Genomic DNA, 19,211 nt, shown 5'->3' with positions numbered 1-19,211 from the left:
AGCTCCACCAAACACCCAGCTCGTGTGCAGAGCTGGGCTGTGTTAAGCAACTGAGTTCCGGGATAGTTTGCATTTGGGGCAACACTAGCTGATACACATCCCACCCCCAGGCTCCAGCACCAGGAAGGAAGGAGGCTCTTCGCCTGTGCCCAGGGCAGGGCGTCAGGCTTCTCTAGGGGGCCCCGGATCTCACCATCCTCTCTTCTGAGGGAGCTAGAAGGAAAGGGCTAGGACCACGGGGAGGCCTCCCAGTCCTCCAGCAGGCTGGGGACACAGAAGCAGCTGGAACAGATGACCTTTAGGGTCCTTTCCAGTCATGGAGTCGATGCCCTCCTAGAGGAGGCCGGCCTTCCAATTGGTCTGCAGCCTTGCTGTTCCAAAGGCTGCCTCCCTTCCCATGGGTACCATAAGGTGAAGAGGGCAAGAGAGGTGAACTCCTTGGAAAGACTCAGAGATGGCCATTTGGGATATTGTGCTTCCTTCTGTGTGAAAGCAGTGAGAATGCATTCCATCCTTGGCCTCCTGCCGGGATGCCTCAGGGCACAGCTGCAGGTCACAGAGGAGAAGCAGGCTCTGACCTGAGCTGAGAGTCAGTCCCTTTCCTCCAAAAGCTCCAGGAGGGACTCAAACCCCCCTTAGAATCTCTGACCTAATTAAACCGGTTCCTCCTCTCAAGGTAAACCTTACAATCGTTAATTCTTTCATTTTGTTACATTTTTGCTTAAGAATATTTTAAAATATGTGAGTGAATAAAAAAGACTCGACCATCTTGTTTTTTCCTATTTTTATTGGAAATAAACAGTATTTCAGCTACACTGTGGGCAAAGTGGGCTTTGATGAACTTCCCTGGAAGTGAGCCACCAATTACAACACTGTTTCCATGGAAAATGCATTGCGAGTTCTACACAATAGTCTTACAAATGGCTTGCTAGAGCATAACCCAGGTGGTGCCTGATCACGTTTCCAAAACTACTTATTTCTAGAAGCAATCTACATCTTGGTAAAATGTAAAGAATCCCAAACTTGACTAAGGCATCTTTCATTATAATATGAAGCATAATTTGTCTAACCAGAAAAAAAAGTTGACAACTTTCTCCTAAGCATTTCTTTCCCATGGTTCAATGTAGTCCAATCCCAGATGTGCAAAGATTTCTTCTTCACTTTCTGCTTTGAGAAATATCCTCTGAAAGCATAAGAAGACATATGTGCACTATGATATTTTTGTTAAGTACCTCTGAGCTGACATAGTAAAAATATTACTTGTAAAATTGTCTTGTCACAATGAATTACTGCCAAAACACAGTTCCCTGCTTCTGAGGATAAAAATTCATCTTACCTGACTTCTGTAATTTTTATATTTTCACCCCCAAAAAACTTAATAAATTAAGGTAAAATTATGACAGCCTTATATATTCAACTAGAGGCATTTGATACTTTTCCTATTGGTCTGTAGTGTTCATTAGAACTACCTGAAGGAGCCTTTTAAAAGAATGTTGAAAACGGAGCTGTAACCCAGCCCAACGAAATCAGAAGATCCAGAGAGGTCTTGTCATTCATCTATTTAAAGGCTCTGGGAAATTCTCACGTGCAGCCAGAATTACACACTGCTGCCATTGGTAAGGAGCACTGGCACTTATGGGATGCTTGTACATGCCGGACTCTCCTCCTGGCCTTCCACCCTGCCCCACTCCCACCAGGCTCCCAACCCCACGATCTGTTACATCAAGCAGCACTTCCCTCCAGTCCTTCTGGTCTATAGCACAGTGTTGGGCACATAGGAGGCACTCGCTTACTTTGAACTATTTGTTATGTGTCAGTCTGTAAGTTTCCTAGATCATGTTAGGTGAAGCTGCCTCCACTCACATGCTACATAATTGATGCTTTCTTGCCAGCATCCACAGCCCTCTCTTATGACAGCAGCACCTTGATTTCTCTTTGGAAAACCACACCTCCCTATTCTCAGTCTGAGGGTTACCTCCAAGGTGGGGCACATGATACAAGCCTGATTAATCAGAGCCATGGAAAAGGGTTCAAGGATAGCTACGTGGCCCAGGTCTGGCCTGTGAGCATTAGCCAGGGCTTGCTGGAACTATTAGGAAGGAAGTTCTTCTCTGTTGGCATAGCTAAGCTAGAAGGATAGGATTCGTGGGAAAACCCTGCCTGAGAGTGACACCAACACTGAGGAAAAAATTGCATGAGCACCTGGATACAGTCACACCTGAAGTCCAGTTACCCCAGATGCCACAGTACATAAGCCAATTTTTTTTTTTTTTTTTTTTTTTTTTTTGCCACTGCCATTTTGCATTGGGTTTCTGATTTTTTGTGAGACAGGCTCTAACTAAATACACTTTAATTAGACTAAACTCCTAGAGGATAAAAACCGTTACTTTTACTTATTTTGTATCTTCTTCCTACTCGGAGCTTCCTATAGTGTCCTTGATCACTATAAGTACAGTTGAATATTTATAATAACTCTTCCTAATTTATGCAGCAATCATTTTGCTGAAGCAGCATTTGGATCATGACCACTGTAGGACTAGCACACCAAGTGAGTCTCTATGGTGTGTGAGTCTAGCTGACCGCTCATCTACCTCTCAGGACACCTCTGTTGCTCTCCTTGCAGCTGACTCTCATTAATGACCCATGTGGTCACTTAGAATTCTACTTCCCACTGCATTTGAAGGATACTTGAGTGATATTTGTGATTTGGGGGGATCTTTGATTTTCTTTGGAGTTATTCTTTGCAAACACCAAGGATATGTCAAGCTCAATTTAAATTCATTGCTGGCCTGGTTCTGGAGACCCAGCTAGCTCAGCATCATTGAGCCCAAAGCCTCTGAGGTGCATTCTGGGTCCTGTGGGGGTTGTGCTCCTGTCAGGATCTTTCCAGCTGCCCTCAGCTGTGTTCTGTGGGAATAGGGCACCTGGGGCAAAGGAAGCTGAACCTGGACACTAGAATCAGTTCAGGAAAAGTGCTCAGGGAACCAGACTTGGGGATGAGGATCAAAGTGGCCCATCTCAGGGAGACAGAGCTACCTTGGTCTTGTCATACAAAGCGTGGTTATCCAGCATCATCTTCCGCTCATGTGTGGCATAGCGCCGGATGTCTCTCTCAAACTGCTGGATAAGAGATCATTAAAATAAAATCACTATCAAGTCTAGAATGTCTTCAGTATTATCTGTCTAAAAATATTTAAATCCCTATAATGAAATATCTAGGGCTTCCCTGGTGGCTCAGTGATAAAGAGTCCCTCTGCCAATGAAGGAAACGTGGGTTCAATCCCTAGGTTGGGAAGATCCCCTGGAGAAGGAAATGGCAACCCACTCCAGTATTCTTGCTTGGAAAACCCCATGGAGAGAGGAGCCTGGCAGGCCACAGTCCATGGGGTTATAAAAGAGCTGGACACAACTTAACAACTAAACAACAACAACAATGAAATATCTATCTCCACTAAACATTCTCCAAGTGAATTTTCTCCCCCAGGGCAACAGTCCACCATGACAAAGCACCATGCTTACGCGTAGGCATTAGATTGTAAGCTCCATGAAAACAAGAACTGATTTGTTCTATTCATAACCATATTCCCTCCTAATGGTGCCTGGCACACAGATGATGCACAGTAAATGTTTGCTCAGTGAATAAACGGGTATTGTGAGGATAGTGTCCAGAATAATTCCGGGTCCAGAGTAAATGCTAGATAAATAATAGTTTGGTGTTGTTTTCTATTTGGAATACAACTATTGTAAACGAGGATGAGGAGTCAGGAGACCAGCTTCCAGCCTGGTCCCTATCTGGCTCTGTATCTCTCTGCAAGTCACCCAACCTCTCTGAATCTTGGTTGGTTAAATAGGAAGGTGGAGGAAGTGCATGAGTAAGGTCTCCTCTGGCTGTAACATCCTCTGTGAACCTCTATAAAACTGATGGTCTGGGCCGGCTACTTCAGAACAGCATCTCCTATGATCAGCACGGGCTGATCTGAGGCTCCAGAGAGAAAAACCTGAAGCCTTAGATGGACGACAGGAAAACCTCGGGAAAAGAAGGACAATGAATGAAGTCGTTGTTGAGATTCATTTTCCTGAGAGATGCACAGATCTAGAAATGTCTTTTCCATGTAGGATTAGGGAGCAAACCTGGAATCATTGAACATAAACTTGGGCAGACTTCTGGAGATGGTGAGGGACAGGTAGGACTGGCGTGTTACAATCCATTGGGTCACAAAGAGTCAGACACGACTGGGCAACTGAACAACAACAACATATAATCATTGCACTAAAGTGAAAGAGGAGAGTGAAAAATTTGGCTTAAAACTCAACATGCAGAAAATTAAGATCATGGCATCTGGTCCCATCATTTCATGGCAAAGAGATGGGGAAACAGTGGAAATAGTGGCAGACTTTATTTTTTAGGACTCCAAAATCACTGCAGATGGTGACTGCAGCCATGAAATTAAAAGATGCTTACTCCTTGGAAGGGAAGTTATGACCAACCTAGGCAGCTTATTAAAAAGCGGAGATATTACTTTGCCAACAAAGGTCTCTCTAGTCAAGCTATGATTTTTCCAGTGGTCATGTATGGATGTGAGAGTTGGACTGTGAAGAAAGCTGAGTGCCAAAAAATGGATGCTTTTGAACTGTGGTGTTGGAGAAGACTCTTGGGAGTCCCTTGGACTGCAAGGAGATCCAACCAGTCCATCTTAAAGGAGATCAGTCCTGGATTTCCCTCGTGGCTCAGACGGTAAAGCATCTGCCTACAAAGTGGGAGACCCGGGTTCCATCCCTGGGTTGGAAAGATACCCAGGAGAAGGAAATGGCAACCCATTCCAGTACTCTTGCCTGGAAAATCCCAAGGACAGAGGAGCCTGGTAGGCTACAGTCCATAGGGTCACAAAGAGTCAGACACAACTAAGTGATTTCATTCCCTCACTCCCTGAATACTCATTGCAAGGACTGATGCTGAAGCTGAAACTCCAATATTTTGGCCACCTGATGTGAAGAACTGACTCATCTGAAAAGACCCTGATGCTAGGAAAGATTGAAGGCAGGAGGAGAAGGGGACGACAGAAGATGAGGTGGTTGGATGGTATCACCAACTCAATGGACATGAGTTTGAGTAAATTCCAGGAGTTGGTGAAGGACAGGGAGGCCTGGAGTGCTGCAGTACTTGGGGTCTCAAAGAGTCAGACAGACTGAGCGACTGAACTGAACTGAACTGAATTGAACTGAACTGAACTGAAATGGTGAGTATGGGAAAGCTGGCGAATACTGGGACCTGCCCTTCCTGACCTGGATGTGTGAAGACAGACTTTCCAACCTGAAGTCCTTTATAAGGCAGTGGAGGGGGAGCTAGGGATGTGGAAGAGTCAGGGTGAAGCAGATTCTGGGTGGAGTAGCTGCTGGTCTGTGAAAGTATGGGAGTGTTGCTTAGCACATGGCCTCCACAGCCCAGGGCTTTAAGCCCCTCAGCACTTACAGCAATGGCTGCTCACACTGGGCATGGGAAGGCTGGAGAGGATGGGGTAACTGGAGCAGTGAAAGGCTGCCCCTGGCTCCTCAGTTCTGTGTGCTGAGAGATCTATTCCTGGACTCCTTTGCCAACCCCTTTGAAGCATTTTTGCCTGGATTGTTAGGGATTATCATGATGTCTTCCATTTGGAGGGTAATAATATTGATTAAATCAACATTTATTGAGCACCTACTGTATGCCAGGTGTGTTCTGGGTGCTTGGAATATACCAGCGAAGAAAACAATGATGTCTGCCCTGGTGGGGCTTGGATTCGCGAGCAGGGGACACAGATAAGACACGGTAACAGCATAAGTAAAGTACATAATGGACATGAGTTTGAGCACGCTCTGGGAGTTGGTGATGGACAGGAAAGCCTGGTGTGCTGCAGTTCATGGAGTCACAAAGAGTTGGACATGACTGAGCGGCTGAAATGACTGAAAGTACGTGATATGTTAACAGATAATGCTGGGTAGAGGGCAGGCCTCATGAAGGACACAGGATCTGAGGAGGGACTTGCCCAAGGTGAAGGAGTTAGCCAGGTGGACTCAGGAAGGAGCAGAGGGAACAGCTAGAACATAGGCCTTAGGGAGGAGTGAGGCTGGCCGGGGTAGGGAGAGAGCAGTGGGAGGAGTCCAGAGAGATGAGGGGGAGGGAAGACCACGCAGGGCCTGTGACCGCTGGAAGGCTTTTACTCTGAGTTGAATGGGCAACCCCTGCCAGGTTTTGAGCAGGGGAGTGATGATCTGACTTATGATGACAGGATCACTCAGGGGGCAAGCAACAATTTAGAACAGCCATGGCTATAATCCAGGCAATGATATCCTAGTTAATGTTTACAGAGTGCTTACCCTGTGCTGGGCGCTGGGCTGATTTCCTGCTTTATATTAATTTCTGATTTGCTCTATTATCACTAGTACTTAACAACTTCTAAAAGAGTCTAACATTATCTCTAAAAGAACAGTATTACATATACAATTAGCCTCAGAACTGTGTTAAGATGAAGGCATTGTCTCATTCAGTTCTCCTGACAATCCCATGAGGTTGGTACTGTAATTAGCCTCATTTTTCAAATGAAGAAAGGAAGCCCAGAGAGCCTCAGCAATTTACCCAAGGCCACACAGCCAACGATAGAGCTAGGATTCAGACTCCTGAATCCCAGACTCTTTACCCTGGATGTTTCTGCCTTCTGCTTTACAAGCTCCTTAGTTTCTCTCAACAACCCTGTGAAATAGGAAGGGTAAGGATGTTGTCTTTCGTTTCAGATAAAGAAGGGCAGTGGCACTAAGTCTGGCTGTATCATTCGCTGGTCACAACAGACTTCAGAGATTAGCCTACTGCTGCTGCATACCGTTGTGCAAGCTGGGCCCTGAAAAACTCTAGAGGGCGCCATTCACATGTGTAGCTTTGTAAACATGCATATTTCTTCTGACAATTTTCTGGGAAATGGCAATAAGGTGTTTTAAGGAGGAGATGCTTTTTAAAGTTGGTGAAAGCGAGCCATCCGGGCTAGTGAAGAGGTTGGGTTAGCCTGGGCACCTGGTCACCATCATCCATGTGTTTCCAAAGCAGAGCGTGCCTCCTCTCAGCATCTGACACAAACAAGGACAACACCCTTGAAGGAACCTCAGCTAATAAAGCCATGCTGACAAACAGTTCGAGTTTGAAGAAATAAGATTCAGAGGAAAACAGAAGCTTCTTTAAAAAACAAAAACAAAAACCTAATGAACTCTGGACCCAGTCCCTAAATTGCACCGTACTTGGATGGCTCTAGAAAAATCTCAGCTTAATGTATCTCTGTGGATGTATTCTGCTCTGGAAATCTTTAGTGCACAAAGGTGTGAAGGAAGCTTTGTCAGCTTAGTAGACGAGACAACCTGGTAAGTTAATGAACCCAAACTGAGGTGAGATTAACAGATTAATTGGCTTGAGGACATTCCCCAGGCCCTGAAATCTTTGGGTAAAAAGGCGAAATTAAATTTCCCAAGCTGCATTTATGATGTATTGTTTCATCAGCTTTCCTACTTTTTATGAATGAAAGATGCCAGCCAATATTTTTGATTAGGGTAAGAAGTTCTAGTGCTGAGATTGTGCACTGAAATAATTCCAGCCCAAAGCAAACACACTTGACATTTAATTCAAGGTTAAGGACAATTAATTTCTATGTCATTTATCATACAAAATCCTCTAATGATGTGTGCCACTCAAAGCAACAGCTAGCTACATAGGAAAACAGAGTGGGGTGTTAGTAGGAGGGTGGAACATAAGCTAATGGAACAGACCACAGGTACCATGGCTGTGAATATCACATGGTAGGAGCTGGGGACTGCGGCTTGGCCAGCACTGGTCCCATGTCCGGTGTGGTGCTAGGGGCTTTGCCAGCTTCATCTCACTGGATCCCTGCAACCCAGGGGGGTAGCGTTGTCTTTGCCTTAACTTTCCTGATGGAAAACTGAGTCTTAAAGGCCAGGGGAACTTGACGAAGATCACCTAGCTGGTCAGAGGCAGAGCAGGGGCTTGTGACCAGGTCTGGGATAAGCCAAACCTGTGCCCTTAGCCACCAGGCTGCTCTCTCTGCTTCAGTGGTTCTCATACCTGCAAGGGTCTTTCAAACACAAATTGCTGGCCTCCACCCCCAGAGTTCCTGATTCAGTAGGTCTGGGGTGGGGTGGGGTGCTCACAGGTCTAACCTGGTAAGCAGGTAAGGCTGATGCTGCTGGTCAGGGGATCACATTTTGAAAATACCTATTCTAAAGGTATCTCTCTCAGCTGACCGTGTGCAAGTGGAATGCCCTGATTCAGAGATTTCTGGGCACTTTCTTCTCTCCTGTCCACCATCTCCTCCTTCCCTGTCCATCCTCCCGCAACCACCACCCCCGCCATTGTCTCTCCCCTGGCCCCAGGTAGAGCTAGTCTACCTCTTATGGAAAGCTAAGGCCATCCCAGGGATGAAGGCAGCACTTACCCGGGAGCCAGTCCAGCCTAGCAGGGCAAAGGCACGGTTCTCGTAGGGGCACATGACCAGGTCCACACGGATGGCCTTCCAGGTCTTTCCTTCCTGCTGGTTGGACTTACCACTGTCCACTCTCTGATGGTGCAATTTAAAAATCAGAAAGCATTTTTGAAAATGATCTAAAGTATCCACCTGCCTGCTTGGTAACTTGAACTTTTCAAATGTCGACTCCACAAGGTCATAATATAAGAGTAATCCCTGAAAATAAACAGAAAGACGTCAGGAAGAGTCCCTGATGCAGAGGGTCAGAGACTTTATACTGGGCTCTTAACAAATGCTTTTAAAAAAAGCTTTGCACATTTGAGGATATGGGTATGTCTGTCCTCGTATCGTGAGCCCACCTGGTGACTCTAGCAGAGGAAGGCGAGGAGTGGGTGCATTACCCTCCTTCTGCAGCAGAGGAATTTAACGATTAGAGGGGCCACACCAAGGCCACTTCATGGCAAAGCTGCCAGAGGATCCACTCCCCAAGCATCTGATCACAGACAGTGCTCAGAAACTTGCCTCACTCCCAAACCAACCTTGAACAAAAAGCCAAGCTGTTATATGCAGTTGTTTTGACTTAGTGTCCCTCCATACTATACTGATGACTAGGTCAACTTGGGCCCAAAGGATTGTGACTGGAGGCTCAGCCTGCTTTGGGGCCTGATGACTCACTCTTTCTAGCAAGCACTCTGGGATTGTTACTCTGCCTGCCTTGGAGACAGGAACAAAATTAGTGGCACATCTCTAAACGTTGCCTAGTCAGAAGGTCGCACCCAGCAAGCTGCCATCCTCCAACTTATCTGCTCCATGGGAATTCCTCACCACACAGGGCAGATGTGGGGTAGGGAGAAGCAGAAATATGCAATTAACTGCTAAATCTGAGTTGCAACTAAAAGAACAAATAGCCTTAAAACAAGCTAATCACATCTATCAGGATGTAGGATTTGTTCTTGGGTTCTTTAGGTCTGATGTTCTCAAATACTATCATCAGGAATATTTGAAAGGTTTGTTTCAGCACAGTTTTGGGGGCCCTGACCCCAGAGTGATTCATGGGCAGTGGGGGTGGGGGAACTTCTCAGGTGGTGCTATTGGTAAAGAACCCAGTCACCAGTGCAGGACACATAAAGAGAGCAAGTTTGATCCTTGGGTCAGGAAGATCCCCTGGAAAAGGGCATGGCAACCCACTCTAGTATTCTTGCCTGGAGAATCCCCATGGACCGCGGAGCCTGGTGGGTTAGAGTCCATGCGGTCGCAGAGTCAGAGAGACTAAAGTGACTTAGCACACAGGGTGGTGGGGTGGGGTGGGGTAGGGTGGGGTGGGGTGGGGGTGGTGCATTTCTAGTAAGTTCCCAGGTGTTGCTGATGCTCCTGATCCAGGGACCACACTTGGAGCAGGCCTGGTTCCCTTTACTGTTATTATTAGACACATTCACATCTCTTCTGCAATCCACCCCCACCCACAAGAGACATTATTTCAAGTGGACTCAACACTTGGAGGAGGGGGTACTTTTCCTTTTGTGGATCTCAGCAGAGGGAGCACCCTGCCCTCAGGGCCTATTCCAGAAAAGGTGAGAGGAAGAATCAACCCATCTGCAGGGCAGAGCACTAATGTCAGGAAGAGCCTCTGGTGCAGGAGGTAACTGTTGCCCTAAACAGATTTGATAACCAGCTCTGGGGAAGACACAATTCTGCTTTCTAATGAAACTTACTAAGATCAGTCAGTGTAGCAGCCTTTCCTGGCTATTTAAATTATGTAACTTTGAAAAGGAAGCTATTAAAATATCAACCAGCCTCACCTTGAAGCCAAATTTATAAAACAACCCTTTCCCCTTAAAAAAAAAAATCCGCAAAGCTGGCTTCCTAAAAGTTGTAAACTGTGTCTGCACTGTGGCCACACAGTAGTCACACTCTGGCTGGTCATAGACAGAAGGGCCACCCACCAGGTATAAACCTGGACCACACTCAGTCAACCCTCCCCTCTTTGGGTTGAATTGCTGGCAGCCAGTGGAGCTTTCCGGATGGTGCCCTCCCCCCAGGATCAGTATCTCCAAGCTCTTTTCCTCCCACAAGAGATCTTTCAACTGGTGGAAGACTCAAACTCATACCCATCCTTGGCTGTTCATTAGTTCTTCAGGTGTTTTAAAACATTGGTTGTGTATATGTGTGTTGTGTGAGTATGTGCTCAGAGTGTGCCTGTGAGACAGGCTGGGACCTGGGACCCTTTGCTGCACTGCTTGCACCTGGACATACCTCTCCTATATAGGACTAAAAATAATTGCGTGCATGCACAGTTGGGCAGATTCTGGATCCAAAAGATACAAAGAGACCAAAAAAACCCAACTGCCACTTTTAAGGAGCCTGGAGCTAAAGAGCAAAAGTAGGATACTGCTCAAGTCCCCTGCACACACCACCACCTAAGAGGTGAGCAAGCCACCTAAACCATCCCATGAGCTTGTCTTGGACACACCCCTACCCTCACACCACACAAGGAACAAGCTCACGGCCACCTCAGGGAGTGAGCAAGTAAGGGAATTTGTTGTCTGTTCCTGATCCCCTGTGCTGCTGCAGGGCCCCCGGTATAGCCTTGCCTAAATTTCTTGTTTGACCTTAATCAATTTCTATGGGTTGGGGAAGGCCAAGAACCCTGGTTGGTAACACCTGCATGAGATAGAATCATTTTAATCTGGAAAGTACAGATTTTTGTAAGAAAGGCAGGGGTGGGAGGTATTGGGAACAGGGAGTGAGGCAGAGGTGGAAATTAACCAACATGATTCACAGCTGAGGTGTTTGGGGCAGCCGTGGGGCTCGGGGCGGGGGGCAGGCAGGTAGTGCTGAGACACACACTGCCCCACCCTGTTTCCTCCCTGAGGTCCTGTTTGTCAGAGAGCCTGCTGCCTGTGCTCTCGCCTGGGTCCCCTCACCCGGCACAGGCCTGGCCCTCTGCAGAATTCAATACGCAACTATGCAGGAGAGATCACAACAGCCACTGTTTTGTTGTTCGGTTGCTCAGTCGGGTCCGCCTCTTTGCGATCTCATGGACTGCAGCACGCCAGGCTTCCCTGTCCTTCACCATCTCCTGGAGCTTGCTCAAACTCCGGCCACTGTTTAAGCCACTGTATAATAGGCATTTATCAAGCGCTGTGCCAAGGGCCTTATCTAATGCTCTCAGTTAATCCTCTGACTAATGACAGAAGCTTGCTATCCCTGTTTCACAGATAAGGAAAGAGAAACTTGTAAAGATAAAAGCATAGTCCCAGATCATATAGCCAGTCAGTGGAAGGGCTGTGCTTGAACAATCCCAAATTTAAAACCCCCCATGCTTAATGACCATCTCCACCCTCACCTGCCCATCTCTTTGCTTGGTGACCAGCAGGATGGCTGCCTGGTGACTAAAGAAAGACCAATGAAAAGGAGGCTCCTTGTCCCCCTCTCCCAACCCCACCCCACCTTGGGTTGGAACAGTCTCAGAGCATGGGGATGGTGGGGCCTCTATACCGAGGTCAAATTGGTCCATCCTTGCCAACTGTGAGGCCAGGCAGCCCCCTCTCCGCCCAGGCCATGGCTGACAGGGTGCATCAGAGTGATGTCTGTCCACGAGAGTTTCTTAGCTTTCCTGCTTGAGTGGAGCAGTGGGGCCAGCCTCGGTGGAGCTGACGCTTCCCCATTCAGCCTTTCCCTGGCTCAGCCTATGATGTTCACTTTCAGGGTTCCTGGCCACCTGGATCCACCCTCCCGACAGATGGAGGGTGGGGGTGGGGGTGGTTGGCTCGAGGCTGAATTTGGATCTGGTTCCAAAGCTGGGTCTTTATGAGTAATTCTAGTGTTCCCGGCACCAGGGTTGTGTGTTTCTTATTCTCACTGTATCTGAGGTCTTCTCTCTCTGATATATCAGGGAGCTTTGTCCACACCCAGAAGATGCTAGATCACTCAGGAAAAATTAGGCTATGCCAGAAAAACACCAGCCTCAGCCTTCTCAACCCACCCAGACCTGTAGGTTCTTGGATAAGGGCCCTCTGGTCTCCTTGGGAAGCAGAGGTCTCACTGGAGCGGGGCAGGAGTCAAGGCCCTGCAGGCGGCCATGGCTGCAGGGTCATCCTTAGCTTCCTCCACTGGGCAATAGGTGGTCCATGGCAAGTCTGATCTCAGTGGGTGGGGGGGCCCTGAGCCATGACCTCTGCTGGACCCAGCCTACCGGCATTAGCTTCCTTCTTCCCATCTCAGCACAAAGTCAAGGTAGTTATCAACCAACATATTGTTCAAGGCAGCAGGGGCACCTCTTAGACTGGTTTTATCCCAGCCTGATCCCCACCCCTTAGCTTGCTCTGCCCAGCTCACCCCTCCCAGGTCTTCGCAGCACATGCTCTTCACATTGTTTAGGGCTCTGAGCCATCTGCAGGGCCTGCACAGAGAGTTGCCCTCGGCCCTTTTGGTAACAGGACGCGTGCGTATACACAAGTTCATAATCTGGATTCTAGGACCCAAAGCAGGTAAGTCTCACTGCATGTCACTGGTGCTGTGCAAACTATTGTAAACCACTGAGACTGGGTTAGATGCTCATGACACAATTACAAGGTGGATAAGTGTGTCAAATTCAGCAGTACTCCTTTAATGCCTGAGTGTCCAAACATCTTTCTTCGTACCTTTTTTTCCCATAGGTTTATCACTTTAGGCAAAACTTGCTCTTCATCCTCTGCTGATCCTGGGCTGGTAATTAAAAAATCTACATCATGCCCAATCTTCTTACCCCTGATTTAAAAAAATAGAATAAGAAGGAAATAAATTAGATTTTTAGCTCTCAATTTTTAAAAGTCAGCTGTGTTTCTATGCCCCATACTTCAGGTTTGTGACACAAAATGCTCATGACATGCTTTTTAAACAAAAGATCCTTGTTTACACAACTCTACTCCTTACAAAATAAATTTATGACACAGAAAAACTTTAAATCATATATAGTATGTATGTGATTGTATTGTTATTGTTTCGTGCTGAGTCCTGTCTGTCTCTTTGAGACCCTAAGGACTGTAGCCTGCCAGTGGGATTTCCCAGGCAAGAATACTGGAGTGGGTTGGCATTTCCTTCTCTAGGAGATCTTCCCGACCCAGGGATTGAACCCACGACTCTCGCCTCTCCTCATTGGCAGGTGCATTCTTTACCAACGGAGCCACCAGGGGCACCCATATGATTATATATGGGTGGGTAAAAACTGACAAAGACTATTTCCTCTCCATGCCCACATGTGCACACATACTCACATAGAGACAAGTGTGACAAGCAAACCAAGAACTATACTCACATAATACAAGATAGGACTCTTGAAATTATGGCCTGGACCAAAGGCATCTTCTTGGATTCTGTGTTCTCTTCTCACTTTCTCTGTCACCTCCCACAGCCAACAGCCCCCATGTAAGAGGACCACAAGGAGAGATGGAAGAGGGTGTGGGAGGGAAAGAGTCTCTGAAATGGAGGCTTCATTATCTGACTATTGCATACATCTCTGTGAAGAGTTCATTCATTCATTCATTCACTGACTTCACCAATATTTCTCACATGCCTATTTTGTGCCAGGCACCACACACTGGTTCTCATCAAGCACTAAGTTCTGAAAACGTAGTGGGGAAAACATGCACGGAAGCAGTACAAACAAATTACTTGACAGCTGTCCAAGGAGCGCTGAGGAAGGGTGTCTCACCCAGCATGGGGAGAAGGAAGTCAAGGAAGGCTTTCTGGAGGAGGTGGCATCTGAATTGAAGCTTAAAGGATGAGGAGAAGTGAGCCAGGTGACAAATTGAGGAAAACCAGTCCAAGCAGAAAGGTAGGACTGAGCAAAGTCACAGAGGAAAGAAAGAGCTCTGTGTGTGCAGAGAATGGCAAGCCACTTGGTGGTGTTGGAGTGAAACATGAGCTGCGGGAGATGAGGCCGCAGAGACACACCTCCGAAGGCCTTTTGTGCCACAACTCCTGAGCATGGGGAGGCCCTGAAGGGGAGGCAAAAGCAGGTTTTATCATCATTTACCTGCGGAATCCTCCCGTCATGGTGATGAAGGCATCCGGCAGAAATGCCCACACGGCCTCTTTAACCAGCACACCAACCGCGTCTGCTTCGGCCCTGGTCACACAGCTGACAAGGTCTTCATAATAGAGAAATCCTGAGAGGCCATAGACAGGTGAGTGGAGAAAGGGACACGTCCCATGTGAAATGACCAGCCCTCTGGGAGGGGACTTGGCCCTCACACATAGCTGACGGGGCCACAGACATCAACCCCAAACAGTTCCACAGAGACTGGGTGATCTGTGTTCTCTTGGCTGTGAATTTTTCATGTGAACAATGGCTCCTAATTTCCTACAAATTCCTGACTGAGAAAGAGGCAATATTATATCCTAGAACCATGCTATTCCAATCTGGCTTCCTACTGAAGAACCAGCCCTCTTGATCAATAAGCTCCAAAGATTTGGGATGGGAAGATTTGGGGTTGGAAGGTGATATATGAATTAAAGAACTAAAGTCAAGAATAGGAAGAGAGTAGATTTGCATCTGAGGAGAGTTAGGAAATGTCACTGGTGGTCTGGTTTATTGCTTCTTTGCCTGACCATCACAGATTAATGAGAGCTCCGACAGAGTGGTTATGATGAAGAGTTGTTTTAATGACTTATTTATCCCCACAGATCCACAGAGGAAGGCATAGAGTGGAGGAGTAACAGAGATGGGAGCTGTATCTCTAAGAACTGGGATGAAGCATAGGAGGGGTGGGGAGCAGGGCGCAGGGGAGATTCACAGAGCCTTAGGGCCAGCTAATGGTCCTTCCATACAAGGCTCTGCTCTCTTCTCTAGGATCCCCAGAGGGAGTGTTCAAACTCTGCCAGAATCTTGCTAACAATGAGAGGCTTTGGGTGCCTACAGAGGCTGCCCATTTCCTAATTGTAAGGTCTCTGGGGGGCAGTTCATTATCTTTTTTCCAGCTTTATTGAGGTATAATTGACAAAGACTGTATAAATTTAAGGTGTACAACCTGAAGTTTTGATATATGTGAAATGGTTAGCTGTCGACTAATTAGCCTACAATGGAATGTTTTTCAACCTTAAAAAAGAAGACAATCTTGTCGTTTGCAACAAGGATGAACTGGAGGGCATTTGCTAAGTGAAATAAACCAGACTGAAAGACAAGCAGGCTACAGTCCATAGGGTAGCAAAGAGTCAGACATGACTGAAGCGACTTAGTGTACACACACACACACACACATACACACACACACAAAATGTCTCTTAGAAGCAGAGTAGAATTGCGATTACTAGGGGCTGGAAGGTGGGGAAAATGGATAGATGTATGTCAAAGGGCACAGGATGAATAAATTCTGCAAATCTAGCGTATAGCATAGTTAATAACTGTTAATAGTTAATAACAGTTAATAACACTGTACAGTATACATCAACACAGTCATAGAATTCCCTAGTCATCTTTCATAAAGTTGCTAACCTCTGAAAGATTGCTAATAAGTTTTCTAAGATGCCACATAAGAACTAAAAGAATCTAAAGGGAAAAAAAGACCCATATTCTTATTCTGGACTCCTGAAAGTTCATGCTTGATAAGCATTGATGTGAACCACCAAAAAATGCTTTCTTTGTCTCCTCCTGCTTGTTTCTTTCCATCACTTAAACAGAAGAAAGCAGGTTTTCTTTTCATTGTTGCTGTTCTTTTCTGGCCTGCTTTTGTCGAAGATCCCCTTTTTTTAATATTATTAAAAATGTTGATGACTTCCTCATTCTTTATAACTCAGAAGCCACAGTCCTCAGAACTGTGGCTATGACTTCCTTTCAAATCCCAATAATATTATATTCTACTGCATATTAAAAATAAATGTTTTTTAAAAACTAAATGCTTAAAAGATGTACATTTTTTGACCTTGGTTCCAGACATTTTGTCATTAAAAAAAAATGACAAGGACCCTGTATAAATGGAAGTAACCAAGCCATCTTCAACCTCCTGGAAGCCTTGTCAGTCTTTCAGATATCTCTCTCTACTCTCTTCTAGGTTAACACGTCCTGGCTGGGTAGACAAACCCATGTCTAGGTTTCCACAGTTTCCCCTATATGTCCTGGTGTTTTACAGTTTCTGAAACTGATCCCTATTTGTGCCAAGCAACAACTCTAGTTTGTTCAAATATTATTTACTCCCCAGTTCTCTATGTCAACTTTCTGACCTGGATTCCTTACCCATGCCTTTTACCCAGCTCGGACCCAAACATCTGGAAGGGTCAGTTCAGTAAGAACAGATCAATGATGCAGCCAGTTTTGACATCTGGATAAAGGAATGACAACAGCCACCCGGCAGGGCCTATTTGCTCTGTGCCAAGCTAATTATTTTGCCTCCAAGATCTGATCTATTCCCTACTTACATACTGATGTATAGATGAGGTAATGAAGGCTCAAAGATTTTAAATAACTGTCTCAAGATCACACAGCTGGAGAGTGCAAGAGCCAGGATTTGGATCCAGGTCTATCTGATTCCAAAAGCTTGGGCTTTTAGCCATAGCATGAAGAGAGGCCAAGCAAGTGACAAAATCACCAAGACTGGAGGTGACGTATGAAGTACAGCTGACAGATCTTCACCACGACCTGACCAGCCCATGGAAATTATGGGAGATCTTTAGGAGAGACAATTCACCTGCTTTCTGCATTTTTGTGAATGTCAGGGTTTTGTCCGACATTATTTTACTCAGAGATCTGAACCCCATCCTGAACCATCTCTCAGATGTCTTCAGTCCCACTCCAAAAACAGAAGTAAAGAGCTGAAACAAAGGGAAAGATGTGCCTTTAGTTTCTAAAACAGTCATTATGACAACAAAGTGATACTTTTCAAGGTCAAGCAATTAAGAAAAAGCATAAACAAATCTCTGACCTAGTGTCTCCTGAATATGACAAGCAGGGGGCAATGGTAATTTTTCAGAGGCGTTTCTATCTCAGGACGTATGGTATAACTAAAGGAAGCAGAAGTCGGAGGCAGCTTCTGGAACTACCCAGGGATTCTGTATTACCAACAAGGATCGCCTTCACTGTCAGTGCATGACAACAGGTATCCATACCCACACCCGTCCTCTGCCAAAGGTCTGTTACACACATTCATGCATATTCACCCTCACAATTTAATGAGGGATGCACATGTAGGTTGCATAAATTCCCCACCATCACAGAACTGGTAAGCGGCAGAGCCCAGACTCAACCCAGTCTGTCTGTACTCTGAGGCTGGGCTTCTGCCCTCAACTGCCTTTGAGGTCTGAGCATCACTTCTGAACCAAAGGGATTGGTAGGAGTCTCTGCCTACTGCAACTCAGAGATAGGGAACACTGGGAGGTAATAAATTCTGCTTCAGAGTAGACAAGATGCAGTGAGGAGCTTTCCAGCACAGGTTGATTCTCTAAGAGCAGGTTTGTTTTGTCTCACAGTCCTAGTGTACCCAGGAGTGACAATCTCTGGGAGGTAAGGTCATTTATATTGCCAGGCTTACGGTAGCAGGGCAATAAGCTCAAGCACCCGTATTTATTCAGGCATTTGCTTCCTACATCACTGCTATAGACTGAGTTGCGACCCTTCCTCCCAAATTCATATGTTGAAATCCCAACCTCCAATATGATGGTATCTGGAATTGGAGTTTGGGGGAGGTAATTAGGTTAAATGAAGTCATGAGGGTGGGGTCCTCCTGCTGGGATTAGTGCCTTTATAAGAAGAGACCAGAGAATTTGCTCTCTCCTTGTGTGTGTCTTATGAGGGGATGTTGAGAAGGAGGCTGTCTGTAAACCAAGAAGACAGCCCTAACCAGAGCCCAGTCATGCCAGCACCTTGATCTCAGACTTCCAGCCTTTAAAACTATGAAAAAATAATCATGTGTTAAGTCCCACAGTCTGTGGCTTTATGTTATGGCACCTCAAGCTGATCAGTACAACTACTTGAAATAATAGGATCTACTGAAAACCCATTTTTTATAAATACATGTACAAATCACTTACTTTGAAGGACTGATATCGTTCATCATTTAACACAGCTTTAACTTCAGAACTTTCTCCATCTTCAATAATTTCCTGCATGGACATTTGAAAAGCATTTTACACTAGTGATGTTAATTGCAATCTGAGATTTTCAAATCCCCAGATATAGTAGCTTAATTTTTCACTAAATATACCTATGGTATAAAGGATGTTTCCTTAGCTGATCTAGAGAAAACAAGACAGTTAAAATCTTGGGTTATTATATTTCCAAGGAACCCTTTATAATCCTCAGGGAGGAACGTACAAAATGATTGGAACACCAAACCAAAATGTTCACTGACAGAGGGGTGTCTAAATATTTGAGATGATTTTCTTTTTAATGGATATGAACTAGCTGAAACAAGAGGACTTTTCATCTGATTGGGTTAACTTTGGACCTATTGAAAAGCTAATTCAAGTTCAAGTCCTTATGATGTCTAGCTCAGAGCCACCTGTGCATGCTAAGTAACTTCAGACATGTCCAACTCTTTGCGACCCCATCAACTGTAGCCTGCCCAGCTCCACTGGCCATGGAATTTTCCAGGCAAGAATATTGGAGTGGGTTGCCATTTTCTTCTCCAAGGGTTCTTCTCAACCCAGGGATCAAATCCACGTTTCCTGTGTCTTCTACATTGGCAGGTGGATTCTTTACCATGTGCCAACTGGGAAGCCCCAGAGCCATCCAACCTCCTCTAA

The 19,211-nt window shown here is 45.9% G+C and overlaps 1 protein-coding gene across 2 annotated transcripts in view; it reads right to left on the bottom strand.

The window, feature by feature from the left end:
• Positions 1-825: 825 nt before the first annotated feature.
• Positions 826-19,211, bottom strand: part of DNTT (DNA nucleotidylexotransferase) — a 34,471-nt gene continuing 16,085 nt past the window's right edge. Inside the window, exons 5-11 of one of the 2 annotated variants that reach the window (XM_061162271.1) lie at positions 18,498-18,569; positions 17,159-17,282; positions 14,512-14,644; positions 13,139-13,244; positions 8,466-8,711; positions 3,037-3,120; positions 826-1,183 (exon numbers count right to left, since the gene is read on the bottom strand). In XM_061162271.1, coding sequence (XP_061018254.1) covers positions 1,097-1,183; positions 3,037-3,120; positions 8,466-8,711; positions 13,139-13,244; positions 14,512-14,644; positions 17,159-17,282; positions 18,498-18,569 — 852 coding nt within the window. In that variant the 3' untranslated portion in view covers positions 826-1,096. The remainder of the gene's footprint in view (positions 1,184-3,036; positions 3,121-8,465; positions 8,712-13,138; positions 13,245-14,511; positions 14,645-17,158; positions 17,283-18,497; positions 18,570-19,211) is intronic. The other variant, XM_061162270.1, reaches the window with a different exon arrangement.

Source organism: Dama dama, chromosome 15, assembly GCF_033118175.1.
Source record: "Dama dama isolate Ldn47 chromosome 15, ASM3311817v1, whole genome shotgun sequence".
NCBI lineage: Eukaryota > Metazoa > Chordata > Mammalia > Artiodactyla > Cervidae > Dama > Dama dama.
Note: the sequence above shows the minus strand (reverse complement) of the source record. Positions and strands in the feature narration are given on the sequence as shown.